At 40.1% G+C, this 20406-nt stretch overlaps 1 protein-coding gene across 2 annotated transcripts in view; it reads right to left on the reverse strand.

Moving 5' to 3' along the window:
* Positions 1-20406, reverse strand: part of meox1 (mesenchyme homeobox 1) — a 114442-nt gene that overhangs the window by 17618 nt on the left and 76418 nt on the right. The window contains exons 4-6 of one of the 2 annotated variants that reach the window (XM_051939778.1): positions 14437-14657; positions 8205-8314; positions 898-1734 (exon numbers count right to left, since the gene is read on the reverse strand). In XM_051939778.1, coding sequence (XP_051795738.1) covers positions 898-1393 — 496 coding nt within the window. In that variant the 5' untranslated portion in view covers positions 1394-1734; positions 8205-8314; positions 14437-14657. Of the gene's footprint in view, positions 1-897; positions 8315-14063; positions 14371-14436; positions 14658-20406 lie in introns of those variants that run through there. The other variant, XM_022199280.2, reaches the window with a different exon arrangement.

Consider the following 20406-nt stretch of genomic DNA (forward strand, 5'->3'; position numbering starts at 1 on the left):
GTTGTTTGTTAACCCTCCTGTTGTCTTCATTCACAGGGACCATAAAATATTGTTTCCTTGTCTGAAAAATAATCCAAGAATTCAGCAAAAAAATTCCCCAAATTTCTGAAAATTTGCAAAAACCTTCAGGAAGAAAATTCCAATAATTTCTTCAAAGTTTCGCTTAAAAATCCCCCAAATTTGGCAAGAAAATTCTTTTAAATATTTTCAAAAAATGAGCAAAAATCTTCCAGCAAAATCCTAAAAATATCTAAAATGATTACATATATATCAGTGAAACTTCTAATATTTTCTTTAAGAAAATTCACAACAAAAAATCAACCAAAATCCAGCAAAATTCGCAGGACTTTGGTTGATTTTTTGTGTGAATGTTCTTAAACATTTTTTAAACTTTTTTTCCAGAAAAATGTTCACAAATATCCCAAAAACGTTGAAAATGTGGACATCAGAAGTTTCATTGTGAAAATATTTTTTCCCACATTTTCAAACTTAAAATTTGCAAAACCTTTAGCAAGAAAATTCCATTAACTCCTTCAAAGTTTCCCTTAAAAGCTTTAAACAAAAAATCCCACAAATTTGATAAGAAAATTCTTGTAAATATTTAAAAAAATTGTAAAAATCTTCAAAAAAATCCTTAATATTTTCTTTCAGAACATTCAGAAAAAAAAACTAAAATCCAGCTAATCTGGTTGATTTTTTTTAATATTTCCTTTTTCCCACCAAAAAATGTTCAAAAATTTCCCAAAAATGTTGAAAACAGAAGTTTCACTGTGAAAATGTGTTTTTTTTCCCCACATTTTCAAACCTTAAAGTGAGTCAATTTGACCTACAGGATGACACCAGTGTTATTGTGTGTTTTCTCTACATGTGGTGAGTGTTTTTGATGCTGCCTCTCACCTGTCACGTCCCTCTTCCTCTTATTGGAGCTCTTCTTGTCCGAGTCGGCCGACGCCACGCTCTGCGGCGAGTATTCACCCTCCAGACACCCGCCTGGCACGGCGCCGGGCAGCCTGTCCCCCCCAACACTATCCAGCTCGGGCCCTCCGTCCCCGCCACTGCCCCCCACCACTGGCGGGGCGACGGGCGGGCAGGCCTCGGGCGCCCTCACCCGGGTCTCACAGGGGTTGAACTGCCAGTCGGCCCTCTGGTAGCCGCCCTGGCCGTCGTGGTAGAGTCTGTCGTCGCGGGGGTAGGCGGCGTGGGGGGCGCTGGGCACCAGGCAGGAGCCCGAGAAGTCCGTGTAGGCCAGGAACTCGGGCTTCTGGTGCAGGGCGAACGGGGCCTGCTGGTAGGGCGACTGGAGGTTGGCCCCCGGGTGAGGGCTCCTCATGCAGCCCCAGATCGGGCTGCTGGGGTGGGCGCTCCGCATGCAGCTGCTGGCCGGCTGATCCATGCTGCTGCAGATCACACTGCTTCTCAAATCTGGTTCGAGGAGTTTGAGCCCCTCGGTGAACGAATCAGGAGCGGAAATCTGAATCTGTCAAAGAGTCTCCACTTAAATGCGCATCTTCATGTGAGGCTTCCACAGCCCGGATCGCGTGAGGATGGACGGCGAGCTTCCCTTCCCTCTCTGACGTCCTCCGGAGCCTCTCCTCTCTCTTCCCTCTGCCTCGCTCGGCTTCAGGCTGGCTTGTGGCTTGGTGGGAGAGCTGCATCCGCAACTGCATGCCTCCCCTCCTCGGCTGGCTGTTTTCACAACTCTTCTAAGGCATTCTTGACAAGCGAGCCCTCCTCCTTTTTAAACATATAGGTGGGAAAGAGTGGCAAGTTTATGGAGTGTAACGTGAGCCTGTGGAGGAGGAGGAGCCCTGCAGGCCACATGTTGGTAGTACCCTCCAACCAACCCTGCCTCATCAACTATTAATCACGGGGGAAATTTTATATGCACATCTAATGGGCTTTCCAGACGTGGGGCTTTTTAAAGGGACATTGTCTGAGAAGTATAAAGCGAGCACCCACCCACATGGGAGCCGGGGACTCTGACTTATTTCAGCTCCTTAGCGGTTTCTGACACCCAATTTAGTTCCTTTTTTTTGACACCCTTGAGAGGAAAGTTAACCCCGGCGCTTTCCCTCGGCACCCCTGATCCTTGCCTGTCCTCTCCAATCTGAAAACCCTTTCTTTTTCCTCTCTTTTCTGTTTTTACGACCGCGTGCACGTCGCTGCTACACACCCAAATCCACCTGGCCGGACTTTCTTTAACTTGAAGGGTTTGATATTGGCTGTGCGATCACTCACACCTCCTGAGGTTTTCTCACTTTAGAGCGACACCGTATGGAGTTTCAGGCCCATATTTTACTAAACACAAGCTGATATTTTGCTCTGAGCAAACACTGACCGGGGGATCGCGCCCTTTCACTCATTCTTTATTATGTTGCGTTTCTGTGTGCAGCTCTTCTTACTTATTATTCTGCTGCTTTGCGCCGCAGCAGCAATTGTGTCTGACAGCGATCACATGTACGTCGACCACATCTGGAACAAGCATAGACGTCATTATTCAATTTTCTGATCACTGATTTTTTAATCTCTGCATGCTACTCATGATAGAAGCCACTTCCCCATGAAGTAATGTCTCTAATACCATTAAAACCTTTTTGGCAAAACCAAATTTTGGACTCGATTTCAGCGTATCTGTTACCCAATAAACCCGCTGAACCACACTATACTGAAATGCACACTTTTTCTTCATAGTGCTCATATTTGTGAGCTGAGGTTTGCCTTCCTCCTGTGTCCTCACTTTGCTCCTGACCTCGCAGGCAGGAGGGGAGGTGGATCACACCTCCATGGAGGGAAAAAGAGGAGATCTAAATCTAGAGGCTAAGAAAAAGCCAGAGAATAGCTACGTTTTCACACGATTATCGAGCGAATACGAAGCAAACTTTCTGAGATGTCTCAAAAAAATAAAATGCAAATTGGTTTCCATTCCCAGCTTTGGCGTGTCATCAGAAGGTGGCGCTATAGGCTACATGGATGCAATGAACAGAAGAAGCAGCTGGAAATAAACCAGTTGTTTTCCAAACTGCTCAAATAAAAATAAGATATAAACAAAACGTGGGCATCTATGAGAAACAAATGGAAAGTTTCTAATCAGGAAAATTGTAATTATTCTTTCATTTCAGCTTCTATTGGAAATGTTTCATGCTGTCAAATAAAAGAAGTCAAAACATCTGGATCTGTAGCATCAGAAGTTATTAAAAATAGCGTTTCCATCTCCATTGAAGCAAATAAACTCCTCACTGAAACTTTTGCGGCAAAACTCTGAATTTTTTTCCATTTCCGCTAAAGTGTTCTGATGCAAAACTTAAAAAATGTGCATAAATATATACATTATGGAAACACTGGCTTCTTTGAAACAAGGAAAACTTGTACTGGACACCGTGCAGATTTTATTTTTTAGCTGGAAATATGTGCTGCATCACCAGTATTGGTCAGACCATTCTACAGAATATACTGTAGAATAGTCTGACTGCACCTCAGTATTATTCTGCTAAAGGCGGGGAAAAAACATTTTTGGCTTGTTTGTATTTCTATAAACCAAATACAGTTCAATGTGATTTTGATGTTATGCTAAAACAGAGGGAATTTGCCTATAAATCATATAAACCACCAAAAAAAATACTAGCAAAGCCGCCTTATTGCACGATTAAAATGCCTAAAAACTTGAATTTTTCAGTGCCAGTGGCTGCTATCTTGGAGACCGTTGATCGTTTTTTCCTGTAGTGAAGCATATTTTGAAAACGACCACATGTATATACCAGAAACAGATAAGAAAACGGGCTAAAATAGGCAGCTAATAGCAGGTTTATACCCTCAGTCTATATTTAATCAGTCAGACTAGCTAAAAAGTGGAAAATGGTAAAAATTTCAAGCTGCACAAGTAAATATTTTAGCATTAAGAATGGATCAAATTATCATAAAGGTGTTCTTTAAGGCATTTTTAGCCACTACAGACAGCCATCTTTAGTGAAATGTTGTTTATAACTGGCACTAAACAGCACATGGACCAAGGTAGCAACTAGCGATTGAAGAAAGCTAAATACCTAGCCGCTAAATGCCCAGCAGCTAAATACCTAGCAGCTAAACAGCATCACTGCTACAAGTAGTGGCTTTACTAGTTTATCTACAGCATGGTGATAATGACGCTGTCTTCTGAATCAAATAACTTTTCAGTAGTGAAAGTCTTTTTCACTCAGTAGTGTGGTTAGCAGCGTCCACAAAAGCTCTTTTTTCTGAGCTTTTTCTAATGCGACGCTTCAAAATGCCCATAAAACTAAGATATAAAGTACACCTTCCCTAAAGAAAGAGTGGTGAAACTCTACTCTGGACTTTTTTGCAGCCAGAGAGGAAGAAAAATGGGCTAAAAAGCAGCTAAGATTACCCTTTATCCCTCTCTGGATACTAGAATATAACTCGACTCTCTTTTGTAGACATCGCATTCGGTCGCCACAAAATAATTCATGAAAAATCAGAGGGAGAGGGGAAAAGAAAAAGAGGGAGCGACTAATAAATAAAGATCTGAGCACTCACCGCCCCGAAAGTTAAAGACTCGTAAGAGAGAGGCCAAGAGAAAAATCAGATTAGAAGACTGGCAGCAAAATCTGGAGTGGACAAAATGAAAAGGAGGGAAAAAAGAAGTGAGATAGAGAAAAGGGAGACAGAAAGGAGAGTGTTTGAGGTCACACACCAAACCCTTTCCATTTAGCCAGCGAATTGTTGAGCCATGAAGCATCCCCGGCTTTTACTGGCAGTCTGAGGCCTGGACGCACCGCAGGGAGCAGGGGTTACTCTACATTTGTGGTCGAAGCAGGGGCCATCTGTGTGTCAGGATAAATTAGAGTGTGTCAGTGTGTGTGCTGTGAAAGTATGCGTCAGGGAGGGCGAGCGCGCACGTGTCCGGAGGAGGAGATGGACGCTGGTGTTCATGTGGATTTCAGTGAATCCAGGAAGTTTTTGGACTTCATTGAAGGATGAAAGGAGATAGAAATCAGACTGCATGTGTTCAGTCGGGTGATTAAAGCACAAAAAGTGTAATTATTTAGAGGTTAAGTACATATTAGAAAAGAGTGAGGTTAAAATGAACTAGTTTGTGTTTTAGTTATCTACTCTGAGCTTCTATCCATTTGTGTCCAGCCTCCAACCGTCGCCACATTGCAGCGGTTTTCTGTTTAAAACTAAACTGGTTTGTAGTTTGTAGTGAGTGGGGAGTTAAAGAGCCCCTATTGTGCGCATTTATTGGTTAAAATGATAATTTTGGGCTCTACTAGAATATGTTTCCATCCTTTAATGTTCAAAAAACACACCATTTTTTGAACGTTGTGCATTACATGAACACCTCTTCCTAGCTTTTGCGAGAAATTCTTCATTTTAGCTTTTTAACCGGCTACTCTAATCTAGTCATCACCACATCGCAGCAGTTTTTCGGTTTTAAAACTAACTGGTTTGGCGCCCGTATAGCTCATCAGGTTAAGCAGGCGACCCATGTACAGGGGCTGTTCTCTGACGCAGCGGCCCGGGTTCGAGTCCAGCCCGCGGCCCTTTGCTGCATGTCTTCCCCCTACTCTTCTCCCCATTTCCTGTCACTCTTCACTGTGACTATCACAATAAAAAGGCAAAAAATAAAAAATTTAAAACTAAACTGGTTCAGTGCAACACAGAGACACAAAACAAACAAAAAAAAGACACAACAAACAACCACAAATGGACAGAAAACATCCAAAAAGAGACATAAAACCACCACAAAGATACAGACCAAACATCCACAAAGGAACACAAAACACTTCTTTGAGATGTTGACAGTTTGAGTAAACGTATAGCAAATGTTTCTTTTAATGTCATTCTGTATCCAAATTACTATATTTTGCTTTTTGCTTTAGTGTTTAGAAATTCCACTTCCTGTCTGTGCTGAGACTTTGAATTTAAAGAAGCAAAACTGAAAAATGCAGCTAACAATAGACCTGATCGCACAGACGAAACTCCACATTTTTAGACGTTAAATAAAGCGGCGATGGAGCCAAGGCTCAGCCGACAGCAGCTTATAAACTGTGACTGGATGTGCCAGCTTGGTCTGAAGTGTAGAAAAGTGTGATTCTGGAGAGGCTCGTGTGCCTCCGTCAATTAAAGCAACTTTCTCTTCAAACTTTCTCCGGCGCTCTCAGCAGTGTTCTTGGACCCATCTTGGTGCTGAAATGTGGAAAAAAGCCTCAAACTTTGTCTTGGGTGCAGCGAAAAACCCCATTTAACCTACAGGCCTATGACTGTAGTTTTTCCTGTGGAGGCTCTGAGGCTTCCTCCAGTTTGATGTGGGATTAGTTTGGGCAGCGTGAGAGCGATGCCCTGAGCGTGAGCTGGCAACACTCCTGTTACTGATCTACTCTACACCTGTGAGCCCACTGATCACCGTCAGTCTAATGGAATGAATTGATTCTGCCATGAAATTCTGCAGCTCTTGACTTTTGTTGTGTCATATTGAAAGAAAAGGACAAAAACCAACACTGAAATAAAAAAAAGGAACTATTTTGTGTGAATCTCCAAGCAGTGAGAAACACTGTCACAGATATTTTTGGAAATTCTTGAGAATAGACCAAATGAAACTACATATTTCAGACTAATGTGTCAAGATTTACTCCTGTCTGTGCGCAACAAAAAGAGCTACAAATGTGAAATCAACACAAATAGACACAACGGCAACATGAAGAGGGACAAAACAACCACAAAGAGATGCAAAATGACCATAAAAGACACTAAATCCAAACGCAGAGACACAAAGCAACCACCAACAGACCAAACTACCATGAAGAAAATGACCGTAAAAATGCCAAAACAACCGATAAATGAGAAATACTAACACAAGGAGACATAAAACTACCACAAAGACACACAAAACAATCACAAATGGACAGAAAACATCCAAAAAATAGACATAAAACCACCACTAAGAGACCAAACATTCACAAAATGACCATAAAAACAGCAAAACAACCAAGAAAGGACAAAAGGCAACATAAAGAAACACAAAACCAACACAAAGACACATAAAACAACCACAAAGAGATGCAGAACTATTAAAAAGAGACATAAAACCACCACAAAGACACACAAAATGTGCAAAGCCAACACATAGAGACCAAACAACCACAAAGAAACACAAAATGACCATGAAAATACTAAAACAACCAATAAAAGAAAAGAAAAAGCAACATAAAGAGACATAAAACTACCACTAAGAGACACAAAATGACCATAAAAATGCCAAAACAACTAAGAAAGGACAAAAAGAAACACAAAGAGACACAAAAATATCACAAAGAGACACAAAACTACCACAAAGAGACACAGAACTATTAAAGAGACATAAAACCACCACAAAGACACGAAAAATGTGCAAAGCCAACACATAGAGACCAAACAACCACAAAGAAACACAAAATGACCATGAAAATACTAAAACAACCAATAAAAGAAAAGAAAAAAGCAACATAAGAGATACAAAACTACCACAAAGAGACACAAAATGACCATAAAAATGCCAAAACAACTAAGAAAGGACAAAAATAAACACAAAGAGACATAAAACTATCACAAAGAGACACAAAAGTACCACAAAGAGACACAGAACTACTAAAAAGTGACACAACAAACCACAAAGACACACAAAACATTCACAAATGGAAAGAAAATATCCCAAAAAAGTCATAAAACTACCACAAAGATACACAAAACATCCACAAAGAACACAAAATGACCATAGAAATACCAACACAACCAATAAAGGACACACAAAGACAAAAACATGTCCAAAAAACCCAAACAAATCAGTGTTTCTTTGGTCTTCGCGTGTGATTGTGTCACAGTTGCGGCAGCCAGAGGTTTTCCGGTATCTTACAGCGTCAGTAATATAACATAACATGAGCGTTTCTGCTCTGAGTGTTTATACAGGAGAAGGAGTGTTTGTTTGAGGAGCTCAGAGTGAGTTGGAGTGAAACTCAGTCACACACACCACAGCAGGCTGCAGATAAATGAGCTGGACGTGAGTCACATCACCCCTCAGCCTGCCCACAACCTGCTGCTGTCAGTCCAACGTCGAGGTGGACTTTTAGACTGTTTGGGAGAGAGTTAGGAGCCGGAATAGACAAAGAGCAAAAGCAGACATATGAAGGGAAATCAAGCTTCTATCTAAATGTGTGAATGAGTGCGAGTGTGTTTACATCTGATCCGTCTTCATGACAGCGGCAGGATTAAACTCCTCCATCAGTCTTTAGGTCTGACAGCGTGACCTCCAGTAACCCCAGGTCCATCTGAGATCTCTGCTACTGTCCTGGAGATAAGGAGGGACGGAGATGAGCAGGAGGATAAAATAACAAAGAGGCTTCTTTTAGATAAATACGACATAAAAAGCAAATCTGAAATCTGCTGCTTCGTGTCTGATTGATTCCCTCCATGTTTCTGGAACCATCAACACCACAGATAGCAGATAATAAATGGGGCTACTGGTTTCTACTGGTGCAGTCGGGAACCAGATCCCAGCATGAAAACAGCTTCTGTTGATTCACAGCAGGAAAGAAAACAGCTTTCTTACTAGCTAGCTAAACAGCACCGAAACTTAGTAAAAACTCTTCATTTGTTGATTTTTCTAAATCAACAATACATGCACTACTGTTTAAAAGTTGGGAGTCACTTAGAAATGTCCATATTTTTGAAAGAAAAGCATTTTTTTTCAATGAAGATAACATTAAATGAATGTTAAATCCAGTGCAGACATTGTTAATGCAGTAAATGACTATTCTAGCTGGAAACGGCTTATTTTAATGGAATATCTACATCAATTCTGAGGTAAACTTACTCACATAAGCTGCAGAAAATCATGCAGTGCATGATAATATGGCCTTTGAACTCTAAATCATGCTGATACATTTATGATGTGTGCTATATTTGAGAGAAAAACGCCAGTAAATTATTATTATCTATTGAAAAATGAACCCACAGAGGGAAAAAAATGTGACAGAAGCAAATTAAAAGCCCAGAAACTGCTTCAGGTTCAGAAGGTTAAACTATTAGCAGTATTTAAGCGTTGCAGCCGGTCTACAAATGCTGATTAATTTGGACTCACTGCATGATATTTCATGAGCTTTTGAATTACAGACTGTATAATTATAAAGCTAACAAATAATATTTGTAATTATAGAGGAGTGAACCTTATACGTGATATTCTGCATAAACTACCTTTAAATACAGTCAGATTTACTGTAAACAAGTAAAACCGATGAATTCCTGGAGGTATTATCGCCTGGAAACGGTTATTCATACCCGACTTGTTTCAGAAACTATTAATAATGCACAATAGCCTGTATAAACAGCTGGAGGCATGGAGAGATGTGGCTGAAATGGATGGCGTGTTTTCACTTTCTGGTTTGCCAACAGCATTACCTAAAGTCGTTAGCCGCGCTAGCTAAGTGACGGACTGCCCTGCTGACAAACGCACGGTGATGTCAGCGCTTCTGGCCGTGAAAACGTCTCCAAATAGAAAGTGTTTAAGGCCTCGGCAAGAAGAAGAAGTCGTGTTTTTTTCTCTCACAATTAAAGCTGCATTAAGTGTTGTTTTGGGGCCACTTGAGGCCAGAAAAAACAAGTTGTGAACACTGACATATTAGCACCTTATAAAGCTAAAGTCACTAATATTAGCTTTGGTATAAAACTGTGTCTTTGTCCATATGGTGAATGTAACATATACTCTAACATACACTCTAATTTTTAGCTCAAGTTTGGTCTTCACCACCTCCTGGGGATAAATATCTGGCCTGTTAGCAGCTAAATGCTACATTAGTTAGCTAGTTGCTAACTTTGTCTGTGTACTGTGTGGTAGAAGCACCTGGTAGGGTCAACATATATTTGAGGGACTTTTGTTGTCCAAAATGACTGAAAAATTGTTCAAAATGACTTGAAAATGACCCATAATTACCCAGAATTAGTCCAGAATGACATGAAATTTGTCCTATACGACTCGAAAATTATCCCAAAGACACAAAAATGATCCAAATGATGAGAAGAAAACCAAGCTGACATAAAACCTGTTGAAAATGACAAGAAGTAATTCGAACCTTGTCCAGAACAACTCGAAAATTGTCCAGAATGACTTGAAAATTGTCCAAAATGACTAAAAAAATGTTCAAAATGACTTGAAAATGATTCATAATTTCAGAAAATTAGTCCAGAATAACATGAAATGTGTTCTAAATGACTCGAAAACTATCCCAAAGACACAAAAATGATCCAAAATGACAAGAAATTATGTTTTTAGCCGTTTTAAAATTTTCAACGAACCTTGAACCACTAAACTGTAACATCCTGTTAGAAAACTTAACCAAATCTAAACTTGAAATAAAGACATTTTATTAAAATCGCCGCAAAAACTATTATTTTTTTTTCTGAGACATGAGAGACAGAACTATGATGTGACAAAAATCTTAATATTTTGGTTGAAGTGCAGGCTGTGTAGTAAAACATCAACAGTATGTAGTGTCACCATTTTTCTCTAGTATTGATGAAACCTGAAGTCATGTTATTTTATTATTCATGGTGTCATAACTTGAGTTTTCTCAGTTTCTAGTCATGGGTGAGTTGTTTCCATCGAGGTCCACTGCAGTGAAAAATTAGGCCACAGTGAGGAAAAATGTGAACAAACGCCCAGAAACTTTGTGGTCTTCGGAGGGTTAAACTGCTGATTGGATAAAAATAAGACATTCAAATGTATTGCCTTAGACTCTGGAAAAAAAATAAGACGGACAATTATTTGATTAATTAAAAAAAAGTAACTCAATCAGCAATATTCAGAGAACATGTGTCGCTGGGATCCATTATGTCACCCCACAACCATCACTTTGGGCAAACCAGCAAATGAAATTAATGATGTCTAATTAACAAACACTGGACGGTCTCTAAAGCAAACAGAACATGTGGTGGATTTTAGGTAATGCCTGGACCTGACAGCACAGCCCACGGCCTGACATAGACGTTAATATAAGAAACTATTCCTAAGGTTAGGACTCCACCAGTCCCAGGAATAATCCCTCTGATTGCTCCTGAAATGTATTGTCTGCAGGAATTACAGCATTTATATACTGGTGTGTGTGTGTGTGGGAGGGAGGAAGGAAGGAAGGGGGGGACACTCACAGGTGCTAATAATCACATATGATCGCTTATGATTGGAATCAGGTGTTGGCAACACTTCCTTGCTATTGTGGGGGAATATTACAGCTCTCCGAGGCTTTGGCCTCTCGTCATCTCGCGTTGGGAAGTTGTTTACCATTTTTCTACAGTCAGGTTTGTAGAGGAGGTTACGGAAAGTTTATACTACAATATATGTGTTGAAAATTAAGGTTAAAAGATTCTTTTTATTGTAAAAATGTAAACATTATGAAGGTATAAGAAAAGATTCAAGCTCAGACTACTGGCAAATCCACTTTAAACCAGCAGGAACTTCATTTTTTAGCCACTGGATGAAGTGGAAACACAACATTTTTACATAAACTCTGCCTGAATTGTCAAAACAACTCCTGATTTTTCAGTCCTAAGGGAAGTCATGATAATAAAACAGCCCTACTGCTCAGATTATGCCATAATTATGTGATTTTAATATGGGGTCCTTGTTGGTTTGGTTTGGTCATTCAGTTTGAGCAGTAGATCAGATTTTTTTGGCAGAATATCCCACACCTTCAGGTCAGGATTGTTCTACCAATATCTGAGAAATAGGTTGTCAGATGTTAGGGGAACATACTAGTACTATGGAGGACCTTATGCCAGTAAAAAGTGGAGGAAGTGGAAGTGATGGACTGTGATGCAGGACGGGATGTTAAGTTATGGTTCTCAGTGGAACAGAAGGTCAGGAGGCTCCAACTGTAAGATCTGAACCCTCTAAAGGACCTGCTGGGCGAACGAATGCTGCTGTTAGGGTTAAGTTCAAGATAAGTTAAGGAGGAGGTTAACTTTAGAGCAAAGTAAAAAAACATTAAGATGGTTCGGTTAAGCCAAGATAGGATTAGGTGAAGTGAAGTGGAAATGTGGTTACAATGAGTTAAGTCAAGATTAGGATAGGTTAAGATTAGATTTGGTTAAGATTATCTGACGTGAAAGGAAGTAAAGTGAGGTCAAGTGAAGATTTGGTTAAGTTCAGCTGAAGTCAATGGAAGTGATGATTAGATTAGGTTTAGATTAGATTTGGTTAGGTTAAGATAAGATTAAGTAAAATGAAGTAAAATGAAGTAAAATGAAGAGAAGATTAATTTAAATTAGGTTAACATCTTATTATGTCAGGTTAAGATGAGTTTAAATTAAGATTAGGTTGAGTTAAGATAATGAAGTGAAGATTAGATTCATTTAAAGTTAGGTTAGGTCTGGCTAAGCTAAGAGTAGACTGGGTTAAGATAAGGTGAAGCCAAGTGAACTTTTATTGTCTCTGGAAAGGCAACAGGTTGTGGTGGAATAACATAAGATGGCAATAAAGCGGTAAAACAAAGACTACATGTTGTTATGCTGTGCTTTCATCTGATAATATCTTATAAAAATATATATCATTTCTTTAAAATTAATATATTGGTAGAAGGATGCCGAGTTTCCCACTGCCAGGCAGGAGGCCTAGAGGAAAACCAAAGAGGAGGTTTATGAATGTGGTTAAAGAGGACATGAAGGTGGCTGGTGTGAGAGAAGAGGATGCAGAAGACAGGGTTAGATGGAGGCAACTGATCCGCTGTGGCGACCCCTGAAGGGAAAAGCCGAAAGGAAAAGAAGAAGAAGACAGCTATCTGTAAGTCACTGCTTGTGGCACAAAAAAACTGATCTTTGGACTAAAATCTTTATGAATATCAAGTCTCTAGATATCTAGTCTCCACTAAAACAAAAGAGAAAGTCTGACCATTTGTCAGTGGCACCAATTCTACCAGTGGAAAAGTCAGTCTGGAGTTCTGCCACTCGAGTCTCTGGGAAAAAGTGTGACGCATCCTGAAGCCTGTTTCATTTTACCGAAACGAAAATGATCCCAAGAGCAAAACTGCTGACTGTCAGAGAGAATTCAACAGAGAAAATTAGAAAGGAAAGTCTTATCTACAGGTTTTTACCAGAGCCTGTGAGAAGTGTGACTCTGAAGCCAGCTGAGATAATAAATTTAAACCCGTCTGGTTAGACTTGGTTCTGAGTCAAGTTAGTGTTATTTATACGGATGACGTTGAGCCAAAGTGCTTTCCAACAGAGAAATAAGATTTACCCAACAAGTTTAAATATTGCTGTTAAGACCCAGAGGTATTACTGATTATGTAAACTGACCTGAGTTAGTGAAATATTACAATATTATATAAAACACACAGTCAGCAATCATGTCTTCAGTGGTGAAATGAAACAGAGAAATGTAAAATCCTTGAATTGACTGAACTCTGACGAAACGTCTCGGTTTTGTGAATAAATTTGCCGGAATAAGAGGAATTTCTTCATTCTCAGTGAAGTGACCCCAAACATGTTGCCGTGTGTTTTTATTACAGGCTTCAGCTTCCATGTTGGTTCCAGTTACAACAACGAAAACAGCTAATCTCCACCTCACCGACACGCCGCCACAGAAACTAATTTCCCCGCAGCCACAGTTTTACCACACAGTGAATAATATGAGAGGCCGGGTCAAACAGCCGAGGCCAGGCTACTGATTTCATTGGCAACTGCTCTGGATTTTTGTTCCAGCCGCATTCAGCTCAGCTTTGACTTAATGCCCCACTGATGGAAAATCAATTGAAGAGTGCTCTCTAGTGGCTTTCAGTTGGAACAGCTGAAATCGGTTCGTCTCCCTTCAAACAAACTGTCAACTTTCTTTACATTTTTTCACATTTTCAGACAGTGATTGGATTAGTGGCTTTCAAAATTTCCATCTATTCAGTTGAGAAGCACTTTTTAAACCTTAAATCCCTCTTGTTTGGCCTATTGGAGACGCCTCGTCATCAATCTTCCTCCTGAAAGGTAGGTGTCGTGCAGAACAGCTCAGCAGCAGGAAGCTGCATTATTGCCATGGAAAACAATCAGGATACACTCACTAGCATCCAATATTGTGCAACTGGAGCGCCTCGGTGTTCCTGCCAGGGAGAAATAAATCAATCTGGCTCCAAAAAGTAACCTTCCATCCATCATTTTCGATAGCGCGTACCAAATCTCTGGTTATTTTAGAAGGCACGGCTCCTCCTGCTGAGTTTGTGGTGAAGCTGCTGCAACCTCTGGACACATTCAGGAAACCAGAATCATCTACAGCGAGCTGCTGGTGATCACCTCGGCTATTTAACAGCACCAAACACCAGATAAATCAAACTAAAAGCCTGAAGGTCTGCTGTTTGTAGGTGTCAGGAGGCAGCTTTGGGATGTGTGTGGGTTTGGTTGTGTGGACAGTAGCTGTGTTGCGTGTTCATGGATTACCTTCCTTCCTGTCTGCCTCAGTTTTTGTTTCCAAGCAGCGCAGGGTTGGACTTCCTGCTCTGGGAGCCGGGGAGCTTTGAAGAGGCCGACTGAGCGCGCTCCCCGGAGGGTTGTCAGGATCAGCCCCGGTGAACAAAACACCTCAAAAAAGGAACGTTTCCTCAATCACCGAGCTCACTCTGTGGGGTTTTACACTCCCAGGACATGAGGACGGCAACTCCCTAAAGGGAAGGAACGCAGCACATGTCAGGTCATACAGTGTAGCATGAACGTTAGAACATTAGAACATACAAAGGAACCTGCTCCACCCAAACGCTCACATGCAGGCAAATAAACCTCCAGGCGTGCACATAAAGAGGAAGGAACATCCCCATGATGGACTAAAACATCATTTTGCTGCAGTTTAACCAGCAGTGATGTCTGAAGCTCTTTGTCTCTATATATAGTGAATACAAATACATGCACAAACCAATACTGCACATAAACAGTATTCCAAAGTTTGTCGGTCTCTTCTACACAGATTTGTTTTATTTAAAATTGTATGAAGCCCTCATGAAACCTTGACTTAACTCATTGTAGCCACATTTCCACTTCACTTCACCTAATCCTATCTTAAGCTAACCATCATTCTGATGTCTGCTATGAATTTTTTCAAGATTTCATCCGTCGGACATGATCCAACGACTGAGCAGCCTTGGAGGAGGACTGAGCAGCCTTGGAGGAGGACTGCGCTCTGAGTGCTTTTCTTGTTCGATTTGTTGGACTAATCTGACTTGGTTGGTTCTGTGTCTTCTCATCGGCAGCACTTGGAATTTTCTGTTGGCCTTACCAGCACCAATTAAAAAAAATCCAACAAAAACAGGCCTAATGTCGACGCCAACCTCCATCATCAGGATACCCACTCTTGCTGAAGCGTTCTGAGATATAATGAGTATTTATGCGGCTGCAATCACTGAAGTGGAACCAACCAGACCAGGCTGTTGAGTGGAGCAGGTAATGGATCGGCAGCGATAGGATCCACTCTATAATGACAACGTGCAAGCAGTAAAACTTTAGGGCTTCAGTTGACGTAATGGACAACCGATGCAGGAGTCGAAGCCACAGCAGACGAGGCCGAGATCGGACGTGAAGTATCAGCGATGTGAGAAGAATTGCCCCTGACAGCCTCCATTATGATAATTGCCCGGCGTGTACATGCAGCGGTGAAACTCTAGAGGGGTTCAGGAGGCGGACAGTGAGGAGGGCAGAACTTGTGTGGTAAAATATGCAGGCACAAGAAAAAACAAACGTCTATATTTAGCCGGCTGAAGCTTTTACGATGATGGATGCTGCTCCGAGCGAGTCAGCCCTCAATCACAACGGAGAGGGAAAAAAAAAAGGATGGGGAGGAAAGAAATTCCAGATGTCAACAGTAAAGTTTGTCCAGCTCCGGTTTGTGGCCACTGGAGCTTTGTGTACCTGCCCCTGCTAAAGCCATTACCTCCGGCTGTAGCTCCGGGGGAAAAGCTCCACAACAAAGCCAGAGAATACTCGGAAGCCTTTCGATCAAAACCCTCCAGCATCGTCCTCTCAGAAGAACACGCTGGTGATCTGACGGCTGGACGGAGGAAGAAGAAGAATGAGGACGAAGGTGTTCGATCTGATGCTGCCAGGTTGTGTAACATCTCAGCTCCAGAATCACATAAACGTGGAACCGTGTTTGTTTTTAGTTTTTCTCGAAGTGTGTACGTGAGCGGATAAAGTGCAGCCATGGAAAGTAGAAATACTGAACACTGCAGTAAAAAAACAAGAAAATACACTCAGATTACTGAATAAAAACAGCTGGCTCTCATCTCTTACTGTTTATCTTTAATTTCTGATATCTTGTGATTTTATTCAGATTTTCTTTTCTTTATTGTGTTGTATTGCATTTTAAATCCTGCTAATTAAATTGTGCATCACTTTGGTTCAACTCTAAAAACAAAAAAAATTAGAATAACGTGAAATTAAATTCATATATTACTAAATAAACAAAGCCTGACTTCATCTCTTCTTGTCTTGTTTCTTTAATTCCTAATATCTTATGACTTTTATTCTATTTATCTCTTCTTTAATGCGTTTTACTACATTTTAAATCCTGCTAATTTAATCATACAGCACATAAGTTCAACTCCAGTTGTTCTAAATGTGGATAAGAAATGCATTTTTCTTTTGACAATTATGTTTTTGACAAATCTAACTGAATAAATGAAGTGAGGGAACATACTTTTAGTTTCTAGTAAAAAACAAAAAAGAAACTGAGCAAAACATGGAATTCAATTCATATACTAACAAATAAACAAACCTCAACACCCTGACTTCATCTCTAAATCTGTTGTTTCTTCTATTCGCAATATCTTACGACTCTGCCAAGGAACACGGTGGAGTCATGTGACAATCGTCGTACGTTTGTCGGTGATTCTGTCCGTCTGTCTGTGTGCAACATTACTCAAAAACAGACTAACGGATTTGGATGAAATTTTCAGGGAATGTCAGAAATGACACAAGAACCACCTCATTAAATTTTCACAGTGATACGGCTTACAGTCTGGATCCACGGCTCTGTTAAAGATTTCCCATTGCCACATTTTGCGGCTGGCACGGCATCGCTGTAACCATGACAACAAGCTGTGTCAGTTACCTGCTGACGATCACGATTGTGATCCTACTACAAATCCACCGCTGAGGACTTATCCGTCGGAAATGATGCAAGGAACAATTGATTTGGGAGTGTTTCAGAGTCCCATTCATTTCCGCCGCCCGCTACATATTTATCTCACGTGATTCGCTATAATTGTTAAGGAATTAATTCCAGTTTTCTTCATAGAACAGGTAAAACCACCGCATGTTCATTAGAAACCTCATCAACACAGACCGCCAAATGACAAGTAACACTTTTCCAGCACTCACAGAATACTTCACTTCAGCGTATTGGTGCACACATCCTTCAGAATAAAAGCATGGCTCAAAACACAATGACTAAGGGGGTGTAAATTTCATGTTGCTTCACACAAATAAAAAAATGCTGCATTTCTACAAAAATATGCTGCATTGCTTTCAATGCCAGATGGAGGAATTAGCAGCCTTGGCAGAGTACTGTGCTCTATGAGTGCTTTTCTTGTTATTAATCTGTAATGGAGTGTTTTCCATTCTTTCAGTGTCTAGATCCACGTCTAATCTTTTCTCTGCTTGTGTGTGAACATGTGGGGGAGTTTGACATGGTCAGATTGTGGTTTTTAACATCATCATCCTGTCCTCCAGACTCCTGTTCATCTTATTTGTCACCTCTGCGGACGGACATGCTTCATTTCCAAGACTACTTCTTCTCATGGCTGTACTTTACCCACAGTCAACCCCACTGGAGGGAGGGAACCGGTCCCCGTCACTTCCACTCTGGGCTGAGTCGAACCAGACGCTGCTCTGTGAGTGTTGGATAATGTGATGATGAGGGCTGGGTGGCTCCCTCATGCATCCCATCGCCTCCCTCGGGATGTTTCACAACCACGAAACCAGAGACAACTGCCAAACAAGTTCAGAGGAACGTAGAACGCCGACGCTGCTGCCAGAAACATTACGTCTGATTATCTTCACTGTAAATTTACTTTTGAATTCACACCAAACATCTCAGTCGGGCCTCCTAAAATAAAAGGTTTCTCACATTTACACTAAAAACTGTGATAAAACCGAACATTTTACGATTTTTCATCAGTAAAACCTCACGTATCTTCACGAGCAGCATTAAAACAAATGAACGCACTGTGGCTCATTGATCTTTGGTGTCTCATTTAAGTAATATTTTGTCTTTTATTGTTTTTTGTCGTTTATTGTCTGACTTTTGTCATTTTTCCTTTTGTGTTACATGTGTTTTCTTTGTCTTATTTTGTGGTTTGCTTTATTTGTTGTTTTGTGTATAATTTTTGCTGTTTTGTGGCTTTTTTTTGTCTCGTCTGTGTCGTTCGTCTCATTTTATGTCTCATTTTTGTAATATTTTATCTTGGTTTTGGGGGTTTTTTGGTTTTTTTTTTATCTGACTTTTGTCCTTTGTCTCATGTTTTTGTGATTTTGTTCCTTATTCCTGTCTCATTTTTGTCATTTTTCCATTGTTTTGTCTAATTTTTGTCTCTTTTTCGTTTTGTTCCGTGTCATTTGTCCTATTCTTTTGTCATTTTGTTTCTCACTTTTGTCATTTTGTGAATCGTTTTTGGAATAATTTGTCTGTTTTTTGTTGCTTTTTGACTTTTTTTTAAAGTAAAATACTATATAATTCAGTTGCACAAAGTAAAGACGTGGCTCCAATGCTCTATTCAAGTGAGAACACATGAAAAAACGATGTATTATAAACACATGACGGACAAATATGATAAAAATGTTCTGTTGCAAGTCGTTGTTGATTTTACCCCTACAAATGTGGGAAAAAAATAAACTTTTGGTCACTGAAATGCAATTATTTGTTGAAAAATTCTACTTTTTCTATGGACTTTCTGGTTTTATAACCTTTTAAAACTATTATTCTGCCCTAAATAGTCCATGTTGTGCTAAGAAAAGGATATTAAAGGCTTGTTTTTAACTTTAGTTGGTGAATAAATGCATATATTTATACATAAAGCTGAATAGTTCTAGCAGGGACAAAATGTCTCAGTCCTTAGAGAGTTAAAGACCATTTCCAGTGTTTTAATGGTTCCAAATGGGAATTATACAAAATACTAAGCATGATCAGTCCTCACACAGTAAAAAGAATGAGTCTGTGTCGTTTTATTTGCAGAAATCTGTGCATTTTCTTGTCATTTTTGGCCATTCTTCAGGTAAAAATCTCTATTATGCTTGAGAAAGTGGAACCTCATTCAACATAAAAGATTAAATTTCCATTTTGAGTCTCAGTTGTTGTGATTTTGGAGCTACTAAACGTCTTTCCTGGGCGCCAGAACTGCCTCTAAGCAGCCAGAAGTCTCATCCAGTTTGGCCAGTAGGTGTTTCTAACGGATGAATCAATATGTGAGCGTATAATTTAAAAGTACACAAGGACCGTTTGGACCTGATGACAGCTCAAGGACCGGTGGAAAAGAACCCCGTTAGGTTTAATGTGTGGCTGGAGGTTTTAGCCAACACTGCCCTCTAGCTGACGGAGGAGGAACTGCAGACAGACGGAGGAGAACACGACTTTATCTCAACACAACATGGTTTTAGTTTTATTCTAACCACAGCTGACTTCATGAAACATCGTCTTAAACTGATCCTACAGGACCTGATTTACTGTCAGTGTTTCTGGACGCCACTGCAGAATCATTTTCAGGAGGAGGTTCAGGACATATTTCTGACTAGAAAGTAATAATTCATGCACAAATCATTTCTTTATACACTATCAGAAGATGTCCATGTAGGTTCTCATTCATCCAGGCTATGGTTATCCAAAGTAGTTTAAATCAATCCACTGGACTTCAGAACTTCAGAACTGAAGAAGCTGTGGAATCGCAAACTACAGCTGCTGATGGGTGAAAGCAAACATGAGGCCCTGACTTTTGTTGTTTTATTTCTTGTTTTTGTCATTTTGTGTATCATTTTTGTCATTTTGTGTCTCATTTTGTGTCCCTTATTTGTCATTTTGTTTCTCCTTTATGTCGTTTTGTCTCATTTTTCTCATTTTATGTCATTTTTCTCATTTTGTGTCTTGTTTTTCTAAAATGACCAATTTTGAGTTATTTTGTACGTTTTGGAATGCATTTTGAGTCATTTAGGATACAATTTCGAAACATTTTGAGTAACTGTAGGCCGGTTTTGTAATTTTTGACCGTTTTTTAACTAACCTGAATCGACCGCTGCTACAAAAAGAGGTTGTAGCCAAAACCAAGGAAAATCACTGATACCAGAATGATAAGAACTGAGTATAAAAATAGCAATTTTTTAACCAGTTTTGCTCATAAAATTTAATTTACAGATGTATAATACTATAATATT

The sequence above is a fragment of the Acanthochromis polyacanthus genome, chromosome 19, assembly GCF_021347895.1.
Source record: "Acanthochromis polyacanthus isolate Apoly-LR-REF ecotype Palm Island chromosome 19, KAUST_Apoly_ChrSc, whole genome shotgun sequence".
NCBI classification, from domain to species: Eukaryota; Metazoa; Chordata; class Actinopteri; family Pomacentridae; genus Acanthochromis; species Acanthochromis polyacanthus.